Source organism: Ylistrum balloti, unplaced genomic scaffold (assembly GCF_031769215.1).
Source record: "Ylistrum balloti isolate Yb309-2 unplaced genomic scaffold, AGI_CSIRO_Ybal_v1 Utg371000, whole genome shotgun sequence".
Lineage (NCBI taxonomy): Eukaryota > Metazoa > Mollusca > Bivalvia > Pectinida > Pectinidae > Ylistrum > Ylistrum balloti.
The window spans coordinates 1,744,145-1,763,704 of NW_026782558.1; the positions used below are offsets into that span (position 1 = coordinate 1,744,145).

A 19,560-nucleotide genomic window follows, 5' to 3' on the forward strand; every position below is an offset into this window, starting at 1 on the left:
TTTCATTAATGATTTCTGTAGGAATCTTTACTGGGACTTTCATTAATGATTTCTAGAGGAATCTTTACTGGGACTTTCATTAATTCTTTCTGAAGGAATCTTTACTGGGACTTTCATTAATGATTTCTGTAAGAATCTTTACTGGGACTTTTAGTAATGATTTCTGTAGGAATCTTAACTGGGACTTTCATTAATGATTTCTGTAAGAATCTTTACTGGGACTTTCATTAATGATTTCTGAAGGAATCTTTACTGGGACTTTCATTAATGATTTCTGTAAGAATCTTTACTGGGACTTTCATTAATGATTTCTGTAGGAATCTTTACTGGGACTTTTATTAATGATTTCTGAAGTAATCTTTACTGGGACTTTTATTAATGATTTCTGTAGGAATCTTTACTGGAATCTACATTACATATTAACAGTAAGACATAGTTTTCATGGTATTACCACTTCATAAAAAAAAACGTACTTGTAATATTAATGATAGGTACAATGTGTTCAAATTTGATCAGTTTTGGGTACAACTTTTGGTAAGTAAAATCTGTCATACACAGAAGAAGTGGATTTCTCTGTGATATTTACTGGTCACTTTGGCCTAACACCATGTAATGTCTTATTCCATTACACAGAAGAAGTGGATTTCTCTGTGATATTTACTGGTCACTTTGGCCTAACACCATGTAATGTCTTATTCCATTACATAGAAGAAGTAATGTACTGCTCGGTTAACTACATTTTTGTATCTGAATATAAAATGTGTGATGCTGCTTGTTCGTGAAATATACGTATTGATCACTAGTTTGAGGTAGGAAATCTTGCCGGCTTGTCCTTACTCTTGTTGCTGAATTTATTGATTGAAAGATCTTTTCCCCATTTGATGTATTAATTCACAAATTTCTTGTTTTAATTTCTGAGTAGTTACAAATGTTGTTTCTGTTGAGCAGATTTGCCAACAAAATGTTTAGTCCTATCTGGAACAGGGACAACATCGCCTCAGTTGTCATCAGCTTTAAGGAGCCGTTTGGAACTCAGGGACGAGGCGGCTACTTTGATGAGTTTGGAATCATCAGGTAATCATATTGATGAATGAAATATATTTGTTGCAAATGAACTAGTCCAGGACTAAGATTGGCCTACATTGTCATCTCAAACATTTTCACTGTAGCCTACATATTAACCTTTCTCTATAAGAACAATGCTGTGAGCAACCCATCCTCTCTATTTGAACAATTGAGAGGTAAGAGACTGGTATAGTAAAATAAAGGACAGATTTAACAATTAGCACATATAATGTCCAGCTTACTGAAAGCTTTCGATGACCTCAATCTTTCTTGATCACTTTAGTGGTGTACGCTAGGTGGTAATAATAATTGACATGAAGCTAGATGATAATATCAGCCAAGGTAAGGTTCAAGGTCATATGATTTAGAGGTCATCATATTTAACATCGTTTCAGAACATTTAGATACTAAATTTGATGTGAGGGTGAAAGTTTGAGTATTGTATTTACAGGGATGTTATGCAGAATCACCTATTGCAGATTTTAACCCTGGTAGCCATGGAGAAACCTCCAACAACAGGAGCAGAGGACATCAGAAATGAGAAGGTAATTATGTGTGTACTAACGCTAATGGACAATGTAACGTCACATGATAAGGGTACCACTTGGAGGTTACTATAAGGGATAGAAAACATAATTTTGCCCTTTCTTGTTGTATCTGGCGAAATTGGTAAGAAAGAAATTATGGTATACCACCTACTTACAGTAACCTTTGACCCTGGTTAGCACACTCCTACTTTGATGTGTTATTGATATTAAGCGACTCGTTGCAGACCTGTTGTTATGTATTTTCCAGCATTTAAACTACCTAACGACCCTACTTATAGAATGGGCCATTGTTGGCTCTTCCCCCTTTCAGGTTTTTACAATTCTGTTTGGTATTGTCCTATGATTAGCTAGGGTCACTTTCAGACGGGCCCATCTTGTAATAGTTGGTGGCTATCTCACTGACCACTAAATTATTTGAATTGAATTGCATTGTTTTTCAGGTAAAGGTCCTGAAGAGTATATTACCTGTTGAAATGGAACATATTGTCCTAGGCCAATATGTAGGTAACCCAGAAGGCACAGGTGATGAGAAAATTGGATATTTACAGGATCCAACTGTTCCAAAAGGTACACACCCTCTTATTAGTCTGAAATAACTTGTTTTCTCTGAAGGTCCCACCTAATTGGTCTGTAATAACTTGTTTATCTCTGAAGGTCCCACCTAATTGGTCTGTAATAACTTGTTTATCTCTGAAGGTCCCACCTAATTGGTCTGTAATAACTTGTTTATCTCTGAAGGTCCCACCTAATTGGTCTGTAATAACTTGTTTATCTTTGAAGGTTCCACCACACCCACATTTGCCACAGCTGCCCTATTTGTGAAGAATGAACGGTGGGAGGGTGTACCATTCTTCCTGAGGTGTGGAAAGGGTAAGAGGATTACCAACTTCACTCTAGTTGTGATCTGTGAAATAAAAGAAGTTCGGCCAATCCATATTTGTCAAAGGTTTACTACAAATGTATATAAAAGGAAATCTAATATGTAAAGAAAGAAAAAATATATTAAATGTTTTATACATATCAGATTTTTTTTATATGTTGTGTGCTAAAATGAAACTCATGTGTTGTAGCATTGAATGAACGGAAAGCAGAAGTACGGATTCAGTTCCGTGACATACCAGGTGACATTTTCCCTCCCGGGGATGTCAAGCGGAACGAGCTGGTGATTCGAGTACAGCCAAACGAGGCTGTTTATTTAAAAATGATGACCAAATCACCAGGCATGAGTTTTAAGAGTGAAGAAACGGAACTAGATTTATCTTACAATCATCGTTACCAAGTAAGAGTCCCGATCCTTACTGAATAGTTTAGATAGAAAGATAGTTTTCTGGTATCATCCTTTAACTTTGTTGGTGATATAGAATCGTCAAAGCAACTGAAATACCTGGGACTAATACATTGAAAATGTATCCCTCCCAGAGATAACAGATTTTGTATAGGGGAACCACTTATAGACTTAATTGATGATTTGCTTGGAAGTGATAGAGAAGAAAATAAAGACAAGATAGAATTAATTTTAGAGTCCTGGGGTCAATTAGATGTTTTACTGGAATAGCTCCAATAGAGTCCTGGGGTCAATTAGATGTTTTACTGGAATAGCTCCAATAGAGTCCTGGGGTCAATTAGATGTTTTACTGGAATAGCTCCAATAGAGTCCTGGGGTCAATTAGATGTTTTACTGGAATAGCTCCAATAGAGTCCTGGGGTCAATTAGATGTTTTACTGGAATAGCTCCAGTTTTACTTTGCAAATATCTCGGCAATTTTATCAAATTCCATTACAGTTATCACAATGTGATGTCAGGTTTGTTGATAGAATTCTGACTTTTAGAAGGCTGTTGTTCTAATTATCATTTCTTGAATGATTTAGAATTTGTTTTTCTTAAGCAAATGAAGAATTTTTAATTAAGAAATTTTCAAACCACCCACAAACCTTTATATGATAATCTTATGACTTTGTGTCTTTAGAACTTGAAGTTGCCAGACGCTTATGAACGTCTGATACTGGACGTCTTCTGCGGGTCACAGATCCACTTTGTCAGGTCTGACGAACTCTTCGAAGCCTGGAGAATATTCACTCCTCTACTCCACAAGATAGAGAAGGAGAAACCAAAACCAACAGATTACGTGTATGGCAGGTCAGTAACTGTGTGTATTTTTGTAGTACTACTAAAAGTGAAATTACACTCCTGAATTCCATACTAGGGTTATCTTAATCAAATATCCTTCATTTTTCCTTTCTATAAACCTCAGTTTGTGGAGTTTAATTGATTCAATTTCTAATAATTAGTATTTCTCCGATTTGATTCTAAATATAAACATGAGTTCATATTTTCTATAGGTGTTTTCTGTGTATCATTTCTTAGTCTCATTTACTAAACTAAAGGTTTTGACTTTCACAGTTAGATTTAAAGTAGAAAACATCTTGTCAATCAAGTGGTCTGTAAGATTGGAGGCAGTGTATTTACATCATCAGAGAGTTTTGTTCATCGCTTATTATATCCAACAAAAAATCATAAGAAACACAGCTGTAGACCTTCTGATGTCAAAAAAACAGACACCCATTGTTTCTTTAAAGTTAGACTCTAGTCGTTGATGTTGCCATCTGTATGCCAGGTGTTAGTACTTATGCTAGACACTTTGACCTTCAGAAAGATGGAATGAATTAAACTAGATTGTCCTCAATAGAATACGATGTTATTACTTATGCTAGACTCTTTGACCTTCAGAAAGATGGAATGAATTACGCTAGATTGCCCTCAATAGAATACAATGTTATTACTTATGCTAGACACTTTGACCTTCAGAAAGATGAAGTGAATTACGCTAGATTTGCTGTTTTCAGAGTAGATGATATTACTTTCGCTAGACCCACTTGTCTTTCTGTATTACATAAAAGATATCATTTTTTTGCTAGATCTTGTAGATAATTCATCAAGGAAATTAAATTTAATTATGCTGTCTTCAAATAAAAGAAAATTCAATATTCTACAGAAAAAAAACTGTATTTATTGGAATTGTTTCTATGAGGAGTTCATTAAGAAGTTGTAGAATTGTTTTCTTAATATTTGTTGAAGCTAAAGTGGAAGATTCTGAAAAAATTGCATAATTGGATGTTTCTACTGTGAAAATACAGCCATGCTGGGTGATGCTTCTTGTTTTGTATGCTGACATCACCCAGTAACTCCTCTACATACAAAATGAAATATTTGTTGTCTGTAATTGACCATAATCCAATGGTCTAGAATGGAAAGCTTACTAAAGAGTTCAGTTTGACAACAATACACCTTTTTTTTTCCAAAATCTGCCTTTTTTTCAGATTTCTGCCACTATGTACCAATATTTAATTAATTTTTGTTTGAGATTTACACAATATTGTACATCATGTGACTTCAGACTTGATTCATGATTGATACCTCACAAGGTTGCACCAAATGTAACAAATTCTTCCTTAACGAAATGAAATCTAAGTAAAGCTATATTTAATCTTAAAACCAGTTTTTTTTATAATGCTTAACACGCTGGTTCAGCTTTTTGTCACCGAAGTCATTCGTTTTTGTATTATTAAATTCACTAATTGATAATTCTTGCACTTAACATTATTCTAACAAATTAAGCATTTTAGCTTTAATTAGCTGATTGGTCTAATTTATTCGTAAATATTTGAAGGATTGGTGTACTTGAAAGAGGAACATGTAGCTTTAAACAAATACCATTAGTCATAGATTTAAGAGAAAATGACATATTATAAAACAAACATTGATCTTAGAACTGTGTGAAGATTATGGTTGATGTGTTTGAAGCAGCCCATCAACCCAATTAGGCAACAGAGATGGGTAAAATCAATGTCGGGGAAATCCATGCGAAGGTTAGTTAAGAGATTTTTTCAACACTTGGCTACACATTCACAAGTTTCCATGTCCACTGAGCATGTAGACATGGAACATCATTACTGGACAATAATTGAATTTGTGTTATTCTGTGTTGATTGATGACCACTCTAGAACTCAATGTATAGAGATCACACACTGTTACAGTTCCAGACTCCTGAATGGCTCCTGGTGTAGAATTGTAACTAAATTTTTGTGAAGATTGTAGAAGTTTTCTTTATTTCAGCTGGTGTAATATATATTGCATTATGAAGAAATAGAATGAATGAACAGTTTGTAGAAAGGATACGGGAGAGCATACTACATAAATATTTTCCTTTCTTTTAAGTGATTGAAAGAAAATCATAATGACACATAAAGTAAATCTATTTGATAACTTTTATTTATATACAAGCTTGATTCAATCGTTAGGTGAAAAGAGGTAACATGTCAGCTAACTGTACAACAGACAGAGGAAGAATATACATATTGTAAACCTGACTTCAGGAGTTACTCTTCTCCATATCTGTTTTATTTGTTGATATTAAACACCAAAGAAGTCAGAATATACTTCTTGAAAACCTGGCTGGATAAGTTGTTCCTGACCATCAGGAATAACTGACCCCAGACTAGCCAATCATTTTACAACCTCTAAATTCTGACCATCAGGAATAACTAGCCCCAGACTAGCCAACCATTTTACAATCCCTAAATTCTGACCATCAGGAATAACTAGCCCCAGGCTAGCCAACCATTTTACAATCCCTAAATTCTGACCATCAGGAATAACTAGCCCCAGACTAGCCAATCATTTTACAACCCCTAAATTCTGACCATCAGGAATAACTAGCCCCAGACTAGCCAACCATTTTACAATCCCTAAATTCTGGGCTTGATGAACACTGCAGCAATAACACTTGGTAAATCATGACTATCGGACAGCCTCACTTGGGCACACCAGAGAGTAATATGGATGTTGTCTGTGTATGTGTGCATACCACACAGTGATATTGATGTTGTCTGTGTATGTGTGCATACCACACTGTAATATGGATGTTGTCTGTGTATGTGTGCATACCACACAGTGATATTGATGTCGACAGACTAATTGTGGTCCCTATAATGACATGTCTTGGCTGATTAGTAAAGTGTCTGTGGTGACAAGCTGTGGGCCATAATAACTGAACTCCTTAGTGTGATCTCTCCACTGACACAGATGATATAATCAATTGTAATTCATGCTTTAGGCTGCAGACAAACACAGATAATCCAGTTATCTGGTGTCTCCTAAGCATTATCAATATACTGCTGAATTATGTGAACATCTTTTGGATAACAACTCTGATGAAATAGTTGGGCTGATCTGTCACTGTTATTGATTGGAACCTATTCTACTGCTTGTGTATCAATCTTCAGCATAGCTTTTGGTCATATGTGACCTTTGGATGTTGGATGCAACCTTGTACGTAGGTCAGATCTTTGTATTCTCTTACAATGGACTGGTAAATCCATGCTTTTTACCTGTGGGAGATAAAGAGGATCTTTCACTAGCTTGAGGGTAGGACACAGAAATTTTTAACGGAGGTGGAGATTCATGTCTAACCCAAGGCTTTTCCGAGGCTGTCTTACTCCACCAAGAGTCTTACCCTGACAGGAAGTGTAGATATTACTGTCCGATGGTTTAGATTTACTTGTCTTACACAAAGGTTGATACAAGACCATTACCTCTCTTACATATCACTGTAACCCTACAGGGTTAACTACTGACCACCAAGTATATCAGATCTCTGTTACCCTACAGGGTTAACTACTGACCACCAGGTATATCAGATCTCTGTAACCCTACAGGGTTAACTACTGACCACCAGGTATATCAGATCTCTGTAACCCTACAGGGTTAACTACTGACCACCAGGTATATCAGATCTCTGTAACCCTACAGGGTTAACTACTGACCACCAAGTATATCAGATCTCTGTTACCCTACAGGGTTAACTACTGACCACCAGGTATATCAGATCTCTGTAACCCTACAGGGTTAACTACTGACCACCAGGTATATCACATTTCTGTAATCCCACTGTCCTCCTTCACTCATTTGGTCTCCTGAGACAAAGTTTCATTGTGTGCATCTGTAAAGATTTTACATTTGTGATTTCTTCTGCCTCCAGCCCCTAACACCCTACACACCCACCCCTAGGGGCCTGAGGGCAGGGCCAAATGTTTTAATTTTAAAAATTGAAGGGTCTTATAAGCTGTTTTTACCAAAATTGTAAGTTTCATTACCACAGAGTCTCATATTTTCCTGTGGGCAGGGAATAAAGTTTATAGGAAAATTACATTTTTGAGCATTATGTATATATATTGTATTGGAAATACTTAACTTGGTTGGATTTATTGTTATAGAATGCGAGTATAATGATATTCACATATTAACCATGGCTGACCCCCAGGGGCTGATAATTTGGGCTAAAAAAGGGGGCAAATTGACTGAAACTTCAAAAACCTTCTTAATACCCAAATATGGTAGAGTCAAACACTCTTCATAGATGGACAAGTTTAGAGGGGCTTTATCGAAAATTGTAAATTTCATGACCCCCAGGAGGGTCTTTCATTTCCCGTTTGGGAGGGGGTAAAGTTTACAATAGTTTAATGGGTCACCATTATGTAATCAAAAATACACAATAATGGAGTACAACTTGAGTAACACTTCTCCCTCCCAGTACAAAATGTTATACGATACTGGTGACAACTTGAGTAACACTCCTCTCTCCCAGTACAAAATGTTATACAATAATGGTGACAACTTGAGTAACACTCCTCTCTCCCAGTACAAAATGTTATACAATACTGGTGACAACTTGAGTAACACTCCTCTCTCCCAGTACAAAATGTTATACAATACTGGTGACAATTTGAGTAACACTCCTATCTCCCAGTACAAATAGTTATACAATAATGGTGACAACTTGAGTAACACTCCTCTCTTCCAGTACAAAATGTTATACAATACTGGTGACAACTTGAGTAACACTCCTCTCTCCCAGTACAAAATGTTATACAATACTGGTGACAACTTGAGTAACACTTCTCCCTCCCAGTACAAAATGTTATACAATACTGGTGACAACTTGAGTAACACTCCTCTCTCCCAGTACAAAATGTTATACAATACTGGTGACAACTTGAGTAACACTCCTCTCTCCCAGTACAAAATGTTATTCAATACTGGTGACAACTTGAGTAACACTCCTCTCTCCCAGTACAAAATGTTATACAATAATGGTGACAACTTGAGTAACACTCCTCTCTCCCAGTACAAAATGTTATACAATAATGGAGTACAACTTGTGTAACACTCCTCTCCCCCAGTACAAAATGTTATACAATAATGGTGACAACTTGAGTAACACTCCTCTCTCCCAGTACAAAATGTTATACAATACTGGTGACAACTTGAGTAACACTCCTCTCTCCCAGTACAAAATGTTATACAATACTGGTGACAACTTGAGTAACACTCCTCTCTCCCAGTACAAAATGTTATACAATACTGGTGACAACTTGAGTAACACTCCTCTCTCCCAGTACAAAATGTTATACAATAATGGTGACAACTTGAGTAACTCTCCTCTCTCCCAGTACAAAATGTTATACAATAATTAATTACAACTTGAGTAACACTCCTCTCTCCCAGTACAAAATGTTATACAATACTGGTGACAACTTGAGTAACACTCCTCTCTCCCAGTACAAAATGTTGTACAATAATGGTGACAACTTGAGTAACACTCCTCTCTCCCAGTACAAAAAGCATTTCTCATTTCCTCTTCTCTATGCTACACATTCAGTTGTTTCTGCCTGTAGCTTCAGTCATGTGACTGTTTAGACCCCAGGGTGTCTTGTTAGTTTTGAAAACATTTGTATGTTGTCAAATCCAGCCCATAAATGATAAAACCACAATCATATTTAACACAGAAATCTTATAAAATTGTACAACACTTTTTGAAGGACACTGAAATGTTAATTTGTGTATGTGACATTTACAAGTACAGCGGTTTCATATTGTGTGATGAAGACTGTGATCAAATGACTTGTGTCACTGGAATATGAATTTAATACAGGATATATGATGTTGTTGTTTGTCTTGGTACACAACCAGTGGTGTTTAGCTTAAGAAACCAGACTGGATAGTGTAGAATGGTGGTTCTTTCTTTTCTTAACATTTGTTTGGCAATATTCGTCAACTTATAGTACTTGCTGCACATCTTGAAAGTAACTGTACATCTTACATACTAAATACTGTTTCCTGCAATAATTATTACTTTTGAGGCACTTCTCTGTTTTGAGGGGAAGATACACGTATTTGTTTCTAATTCGGAAGGTGGACAAGGGGAGACAATTCCTTTGCACAACTTATTTAATGGTAGGGTTACTTAACCTTTTTGTTTGCCCATTTCAACTGTTTTAAGATTAAAATTAGCTTTGTGGTTTGTTAACATTAAGAAGTTATGTTAAACATGGTTTGCCAAAAGCTATTAAAATACTTTATAATAAGGGATATAGCTAGAATTTTTCAATGTATATTTGTAACTGAAATCAGGACAATGCTGGAGATTTGGTTTACTTCCATTAAATTCCTTAATGAAGAGCATTATACTTTGGTCTGAAACCCCACTGTATTAACTACTGACCATGTGCCATGTCAGATCTGTGTAACTTAACTACTGATCACTACTTAGACCAGATTCTTTATTAGACCTCCCCCTACACTTACTAGGTCTCCTGAGACACAGTCTCATGGCGTTCATCTGTAAACATTTTACATTTGTGATTTCTGCACCCAGCCCCCCACACCCCACACACCCACCCTAGGGGCCTGAGGACAGGGTAAAATTGCTGAAATTTCAAAAGTCTTCTTTTCAGTACCCATTTATGGAAAGATTCAATACTTTTCATGAATTGAAGGATCTAATAAACTGCTGTACCAAAATTGTAAATAAAAAACCTATCCCCTTCAGGGGGTAAATTTACAATAGTTTATATTTTTGAGTTAAGTTACCTTGTAATGTTTTCTTCTTTTCCAATAAGTGATGTACATTTACCTGTAAATTATTTTTGTCTCTTTGAGATTTAAAAAAAAAATTACTTGTTTTGTTATCACAGAGAATAAAAGCAGAAAGATGGAGATAAAATTTTCACAACATATAAATATTCTGCTGTCATCATGGCATATACAGAATAGTTTTATTTTTACATTGATTCATGGATTGATACTAAACAGCATGTGATGGGCGTGTATGTAATGTTCCACTCCCTGTGGTATCATGCACTTTACTGCTTTATATTGTATAATGTATTGCTATGCTCCCTGTTTTCCTGTGGACTGTTCTGTTCCCTGTGGTACCATGTACTGTACTGTTCCCTATGGTACTATGTACTGTTCTGTTCCCTATAGTACTATGTATTGTTCTGTTCCCAATGGTACTGTGTATTGTTCTGTTCCCTATGGTACTATGTATTGTTATGTTCCCTGTGGTACTATGTACTGTTCTGTTCCCTATGGTACCATGTACTGTTCTGTTCACTTTGATACTATGTACAGTTCTGTTCCCTGTGGTACTATGTATTGTTCTGTTCCCTATGGTACTATGTACTGTTCTGTTCCCTATGGTACTATGTATTGTTATGTTCCCTGTGGTACTATGTACTGTTCTGTTCCCTATGGTACCATGTACTGTTCTTTTCCCTATGGTACTATGTACTGTTCTGTTCCCTGTAGTACTATGTATTGTTCTGTTCCCTATGGTACTATGTACTGTACTGTTCCCTATGGTACTATGTACTATGTCTTCCCTATGGTGCTGTGGACTGTTCTGTTCCCTATGGTACTATGTACTGTTCTGTTCCCTGTAGTACTATGTATTGTTCTGTTCCCTATGGTACTATGTACTGTTCTGTTCCCTATGGTACTATGTACTGTTCCCTGTAGTAATATGTATTGTTCTGTTCCCTATGGTACTATGTACTGTTCTGTTCCCTATGGTACTATGTACTGTTCTGTTCCCTGTGGTACTATGTACTGTTATGTTCCCTATGGTACTATGAACTGTTCTGTTCCATACGGTACAGTGTATTGGTACTCACACATTTGTACAGTGTGCTGGTACTCACATGTTTGTACAGTGTACTGATACTCACATGTTTGTACAGTGTACTGATACTCACATGTTTGTACAGTGTGCTGGTACTCGCATGTTTGTACAGTGTGCTGGTACTTGCATGCTTGTACTCGCATGCTTGTACAGTGTACTCACATGTTTGTACAATGTACTGGCACTCACATGTTTGTACAGTGTACTGGTACTCACATGTTTGTACAGTGTGCTGGTACTCACATGTTTGTCTCACATGTTTGTACAGTGTACTGGTACTCATGTGTTTGTACAGTGTACTGGTACTCACATGTCTGTACAGTGTACTGGTACTCACGTGTTTGTACTGTGTACTGATACTCACATGTTTGTACAGTGTATCAGTACTCACATGTTTGTACAGTGTATCAGTACTCACATGTTTGGACAGTGTATCAGTACTCACATGTTTGTACAGTGTACTGATACTGAAATGTCTGTACAGTGTACTGGTACTAACGTTTTTGTACAGTGTGCTGGTACTCACGTGTTTGTACAGTGTACTGGTACTCATGTGTTTGTACAGTGTGCTGGTACTCACATGTTTGTACAGTGTACTGGTACTCACATGTTTGTACAGTGTACTGATACTCACATGTTTGTACAGTGTGCTGGTACTCATGTGTTTGTACAGTGTACTGATACTCACATGTTTGTACAGTGTGCTGGTACTCACATGTTTGTACAGTGTACTCACATGTTTGTACAGTGTGCTGGTACTCACATGTTTGTACAGTGTGCTGGTACTCACTACATGTTTGTACAGTGTACTGTACTCACTGAAATGTCTGGTACTCACATGTTTGTACAGTGTGCTGGTACACACGTTTGTACAGTGTGCTGGTACTCACATGTTTGTACAGTGTGCTGGTACTCACATGTTTGTACAGTGTGCTGGTACTCACATGTTTGTACAGTGTGCTGGTACTCACATGTTTGTACAGTGTACTGGTACTCACATGTTTGTACAGTGTACTGATACTCACATGTTTGTACAGTGTACTGGTACTCACATGTTTGTACAGTGTGCTGGTACTCACATGTTTGTACAGTGTGCTGGTACTCACATGTTTATACAGTGTACTGGTACTCACATGTTTGTACAGTGTGCTGGTACTCACAAGTTTGCACAGCATGTTTGTACAGTGTGCTGGTACACACGTTTGTACAGTGTGCTGGTACTCACATGTTTGTGCAGTGTGCTTCACAACATGTTTATCACTCACATGTTTGTACCTTCATCTAACAAATTTACCCACAAAGTCTGCACATGCTGTGTACCCTCTTTTTGCATGCTTTGCCTGTTTATCTATATTGAGATACACATCTGAATTTGTGATTCTGTCTATAAATTTTCCTGATTACTTAAGGAGTAGTGTGTTCTACTTTTGTAAGTCACGTAAAATAACCGAGATAATGCGAACTTAATGCTGAAGGCTAACAAATGTTAAAAGTACAGCCAAACTTGTAAATTATGATTTTCTATCTTCCAGGTAATAATCAAAACAGAAATTTAGGTCACGATAGCAGAAAGTCAGATTAATGAAATATTCGAAAAGTTATTACAAAAAGATGAAAAAGCATTGCAATATTAATAGATAATTGTCTTCTGTAACAATTTAAATTTCCATGAATTTGACTTTTATTGATGTGAATTGATGTATATTTCATCATTACAATTACATCAGAAAAGATCATTTTACTTTCACTATTAAAATTAACATTAATGTTTAAAGTTTGATATAAGGAAGCATCAAACCAAAACCTTATTTGATAATGAATTATGTTTAAAAAAATATGATATTAAAAATGAGTTTCTATTAAATGATTTGGATAAGAATTGTTGCAGGGAGAGATTGATAAGTGAATAGCTTCCGGTTGTTTAAACGAAAGTTTTGAATAGAATATTGATGAGCAGTTAAGACATTAGATATGAAGAACAAATAAAGAACAATATGCAATATATGGATTACCATATCAAATATACCCAATTTTTGAAATATGTCTAAATTTTGAAGTTCTAGTGAGCCTTTATCAAACCAAAATGAAAAATTTGAGAAGTTTCATCTAATACGGTTTACTGTGCCAACCTTGAAGACATCTTCACTCCTTTTCGATGGTCTACTTGGTAATGTCAGAATGTCATCGATGATTGATGATCCTATTCTGACATTACAATAGATCATATTTGTTAAACACACAAAAATATTACACTAGGATGTCAGCATCCTCAATACTCAAGGGGTCACAATCACTTTCACTCTCTCTGCACACCTGGAACTGGTCATGGCAAAACTGAAACTTCCATGTATGACATCTTGTGGGCAAGACGAAAAGACCAGTTTTAACCTTTGATGCACATCAAACGAATGTCAAGGTCACATAATGGTGTATTGTAATGGTTTGAAGTTGGGTAACGCTCATGTCAAGGTCACATAATGGTGTATTGTAATGGTTTGAAGTTGGGTGACGCTCCTTTTTCAAAAGAAGTGTATCAGCCAATGATTGAGTTTTTTGCTCCAGGAACAAATTTAAAGTACTTTGCTTGTGCCTTAAATTTTGCCATGACCTGTTTGAGGAATGCAGAGAGCAAAAGTGATTGTCACCCCTGGAGTATCAATGACAGGATATCAACTTAACATACCAATCATGTGATTGAAGCGAATTCTTTATTACACCTAGTGTGTTGATGTGTAAAGTGATATACAGCAAATTTCTCCTATTATTGAGATTCCTGCTAAAAATTGGGTTCCGATGGTGATTTCATCTTGCGCCAAAACATACTGTAAAATGGATTGATTTTGCCGTGAGCAAATTTCACCATTTGGTGTTGAAAACCAAAATATCTTATTTTAGCCATGTCATAGTTTAGTCATTGATGAGTAAAAAAATGAAATACAACCATTTCTCAATTAAGATTTGCTTGTTTAATATTGCCATGTAAATCTTATGGTAGTAAAAATTGAATACTGGCAAAAAGCATTATAAAGTAATTAGGAGCGCTTTTGCAAACATACTGCGTTGTGTGGGAGCTTGTAAATAATGCATGTTTTTATTTTTTTTAATCATTATTTCTTTTTCGCCGATTGCGCTTCATACTCTGCAATCACTGTTTCCTACTAACAACAGGTTTACCAATGACCTTGACCTCTGACCTCAAGTGTGAAAATAACATTTTGGTGTATGTGTGCTTTTCCATGTTCTTTCAGTCGTGGGCCAAAGAAAACAGATGAATTCATGCAGAAATTCAACTTCAAGTACACAGGAACTTACCAATGGAAAAAAGATAAAGCTGCACTTTAATGGATCCCGTTGAATGTGGCGATATTATGTCAGAGCAGGACCAGTGTCATCTGCTGCCATTACTAACACAATGACTAGGATTTAGTGCTAAAACTCCAGTAACTTTTACAGTACTATGGTGGGAAATACAAAATAAATCTACACAAGAGGATGCAAGCCAGCAGTAGAAATGTTAAACTGGATTAATTTATTACTTACAATATCGTTAACTTCAAACTCTAAATTTAGGACCTGAAAGTAAATTTCATCGTGATTGAAGTACAAAAACAAATTCAGTGGGTTATAAAAATATACTATTTGGGTTGTTCCTTTTCAATATAATGCCATTTATGAGATCACTTTGCACTGATCAGTTAGTTGTCCTGTCTGATGACAGAATTTAGTGGCCCTGGGTCTTTAGATTCATAACTTCTTTTACTTTCAATTAATTTTTTTTTCCTGAACTTGGAGTATCATTTACATGGTCTTTTTATAGTACTTTTCTACTTTTCTATAATCATCTCCAATGAAATCAAATTTATAGGATATATGTAATACTAATTCTGGTATAAGTTTTATAAAAATCTTGTATAAAAATGGCAAGAAATGGTGAACAAAAGTGTGGAAGTGCCGTTACAATGCATGTGTGCATGATATTCTCCATGTGTGCTTAGAAACGTCATTGTTGTATGCCACTGTGTATTGAGTCTTCTGTTGTTGTATATACAGGGAAATTTTCACTGCACATGAGCTTTCACCCATTTTATCTTTTTTTGATAAAGGCAGGAGTAGGTGTGAGGTTGCATTTCAGCTGTATCATTGTATGTTTACTTCAGGCAGAAATTAACAATGAAGAAATATTTTTTATGCTTGAGGAAAAAATCCTGGTCGAATATTTCCTTGTTTGAATATTTAATAGGTTACTGTAAGACAATAGCTCAAAGTAGTTGAATTGATCTCTCTACTCATGAAATCCATTTTAATCCAGCATGTTATGTTGTCCAATAATGAGCTAACAAGTGTCATGTATCATTACTTTGTTTTTATTTTGTAGAACAGAGTATAATAACATTCTAATTATAGCATTACAAAATGAAGGAGGGATGGGATTACTTATTTTTCTTAATTAAATTTTGATGCCTGAATTGTATTTGTTTATTAAGAATTGGTCACAAATTTTGAAATGTTTTCAAATATCTTGAAAATATTGTGAAACACTTAATCATCTCAAGACAGTTGTATGCTTCTATCCAGGCAAGCAATTAATATAACTGACAACTTTGTTTGACAGTTGATAGGAAATAAGTAAAAAACGTTGTTTTCCTAAAATCATATTTCATATCTTACCAATATACTGTTGTAATAAAGATGTAGGGGATTTTTTTTGTTTCAGTATAATCTTGTACGATACATATCACTTATTTGTCAGAATTGGCTTCACCTCATCATCATATTCTAAAATTTGGTACTTTGCTCATATATAAAAAGAGTATGTGCCAGTTTGTTTTCTTTCACAATGTGTCACATTGTATGGGAATCTACAGTAAAAACTTAACTGAAATATCACTTAAAGATTGGGTTTTAGAACAAAACCAGTTATGGCCCTTTGCTGACTAATTGTAAATATTGTCTTCAACATATCTCATACCACCCCAATTGCCAAATCTTAAAGTTCCTTATCAAGTGCGAATTGTTACACGTCTATCTACATTCATTGATAATACTTCTTTAGCCAAATTTTTGTAGGGGACATTGAATATCTTAAAAGTCTGCCATCTTTCAGCAGCGGTCTTTAGATAATCTTTAAAGTCTGATATCTTTCAGCAGCGGTCTTTAGATAATCTTTAAAGTCTGACATCTTTCAGCAGTGGTCTTCAGATATCTTAAAAGTCTGACATCTTTCAGCAGCGGTCTTTAGATAATCTTTAAAGTCTGATATCTTTCAGCAGTGGTCTTTAGATATCTTTAAAGCCTGACATCTTTCAGCAGCGGTCTTTATATATCTTTAAAGTCTGACATCTTTCAGCAATGGTCTTTGGTATATTTCTTGTCTGTACATGACATCCATTGGTCAGGTTACTGCTGTTTGTAATCAGTGCCATGACTAATTTTGCTGTTATTGTACACATCTACCGACTCTATATTATTATCTTGCATTCATTACGTCCTCTAACTTTATTCATCTGTATAAAAGCTGTTGATTTTGTGTTTATCAGTTGATTATTTCACTGCAGTTTCAGAAGCATATCTTGTACATCTTTGGTACCGTACAACCGTAAGATATTTTTCACAAGTACATATAAAAGATGATTATACTTGAGGGAAAAAATGAGCAGAAATGACTAGCAATCCTTTCAAAGTGTTACACAGTATCAAGTTTTAAATCAAACAAAATTAGAAAATGATGCCAAATGTAACATGTGAATTTAAGTAAATAATTTTTTTTTTTAAATATAATTTAACTTTTCTGCATTTTAGTATTCACTTCCCTTTTTATCTCTACATTTGAATATAATGATGTTTTGTTGCATTTATGAAAAATACACATATCAATATATAAAAAAACAGCATAGTGCAATACCTGGTTTTATCTGTTCTTATAAAATTTATTTATGACAATTCAAAGAATGTAGCTTGATATTTGAATTTTCATTAATTAAAAATTTACCTTTTTTTCTGTTTTTTTTTTTTTTTCTAATTTGCTACATAAATATGTTTGAGAGTTGATACTCACTGCTGTTTTGATTTCCCACTACATGGTAACTTTGTCTGAAATCTAGAGGCTTTGGAGAATGAGTGGACTCTGCAATGTTTTATCACTGAACAATCTATCATTAGTGCTATTTTCGCTCACTTACATCTTACAAAAAGAAAAAAAAAAAATGATAAGTTAAAAATAGAAATCATATGAAGAAAATAAAAATATTCTCATTTAGAAACATTTTGGTATCTGTGTTATAGTTAATTTGATGGTATTATGTGTATATTACATATTGGTTACAATGCTGAACTCTAGCTTTTGGCTGACCTGACATCATTTTGCTTTACTATATCAACAATGACAAGAAATGTGAGAATTTGATGGGTGATATTACTAACTATTTACGATCTAGATTCTCTTCTTAGCAAACTAAATTAGATCAATTATACTGAAAGTTTAATGTTAATTAATGTATTTTTGACAGATGATGACATCATCCAGACTGAGAACAAAATTTAGGTAGTTACACAGGTCAATATTGATATAGATGAAAAACAAGTTTGTTAGTTTTAAAAACACTGCTGAAATAGAAAGTTTTAAAAACACTGCTGAAATAGAAAGTTTTAAAAACACTGCTGAAATAGAAAGTTTTAAAAACACTGCTGAAATAGAAAGTTTTAAAAACACTGCTGAAATAGAAAGTTTTAAAAACACTGCTGAAATAGAAAGTTTTAAAAACACTGCTGAAATAGAAAGTAAGCTACCACTTGTTCAGTAGATCAATCCTGACTCACTTTGAGAATGAATACAACGTTGTTTATAGAGTCCTTACTGATTGAAGAGAAAAGAACTCAGAATTATAATCATATTTTCCTTCTGTGCTTATTGTACATATAGCTATATAGAATGTTTCCACTTTTTCACAGTTACTGAGCGAATGAATTGTGTGCTGTAATGTTCAGCCAACAAACTTTCATAAATACTAAAAATAACCATTGTATTTGTTTATAAAGTATATTTAGTGCCATAATCATACATTAATCAGAAAAATCTATTTCAAATCTATTTTTCCTTATACAACTGTTATCTAATAAAAATGTAATTCAGTTGAGTGTTGTCATTCTTGTTGTTACATAACTGACCGGCCGAGTCTGTATCATTGTGAAAGTGACACTTATACTGTGAAAACAGAAACACGAGAAAGATGCCTGAGAGAACAATTCATGGAATTATCTATATTTCAACTGACAGTAAACGTCTATAGGTTTATACACTAAGATCTCATGGTTAAATTTACTATTAAGACAGGTTCTTGATGTCTCCAGAGATGCTTGATGATGTAATTTTGTACAAATTGTGAATTGCACTCCGTATCATATGGGACAAAAATGTAAAAAATAACTGGGGGTTTTCAGTGTTCAAGACAAATTGAGTGAATTTTAACATTTGTTATTCTACAATAAGAATATTCTGAATATTGTAAGAAGAAGCATTTGATGTTATGAAGACCTATGTCCACCTTAGTGTTTCCTTGCAAGCCTAAAGGATACTGGTGTTTGATTGGATGAGATTTTATCCAATTCCTCAATTCTCATAAGGTCAATTTTGCAATTTTGACAATCTCATGCACTTGGTTTTACCCGAAATATGTGCATTCCCTTTCACTTCCCGATTTCATGAATAATTAGTTACAAAAGATGGAGTCTGAAGTGGCAAAGTATTTTATTCTGGATTCAACGATGATTACAGAGAGGAAAGTCCAGATCAGGTTAACTTCTTTTATTTAAAATTCAGCAAATTCAATTAGTGCTGTTTTGGTACATGATAACACTAGTACTCGGCTCCGTTCTAATTCTACCATAGACTATTTGACCTATGATTGCAATGATAAAGAAATACTAC

At 34.9% G+C, this 19,560-nt stretch overlaps 1 protein-coding gene across 2 annotated transcripts in view; it reads left to right on the top strand.

Moving 5' to 3' along the window:
- The window catches only part of LOC132559957 (glucose-6-phosphate 1-dehydrogenase X-like), a 50,111-nt gene that overhangs the window by 25,187 nt on the left and 5,364 nt on the right, over positions 1 to 19,560 (top strand). Inside the window, exons 6-12 of one of the 2 annotated variants that reach the window (XM_060224594.1) lie at positions 949 to 1,074; positions 1,517 to 1,610; positions 2,054 to 2,180; positions 2,394 to 2,483; positions 2,684 to 2,892; positions 3,581 to 3,750; positions 14,885 to 15,489. In XM_060224594.1, coding sequence (XP_060080577.1) covers positions 949 to 1,074; positions 1,517 to 1,610; positions 2,054 to 2,180; positions 2,394 to 2,483; positions 2,684 to 2,892; positions 3,581 to 3,750; positions 14,885 to 14,978 — 910 coding nt within the window. In that variant the 3' untranslated portion in view covers positions 14,979 to 15,489. Of the gene's footprint in view, positions 1 to 948; positions 1,075 to 1,516; positions 1,611 to 2,053; positions 2,181 to 2,393; positions 2,484 to 2,683; positions 2,893 to 3,580; positions 3,751 to 14,884; positions 15,490 to 19,560 lie in introns of those variants that run through there. The other variant, XM_060224593.1, reaches the window with a different exon arrangement.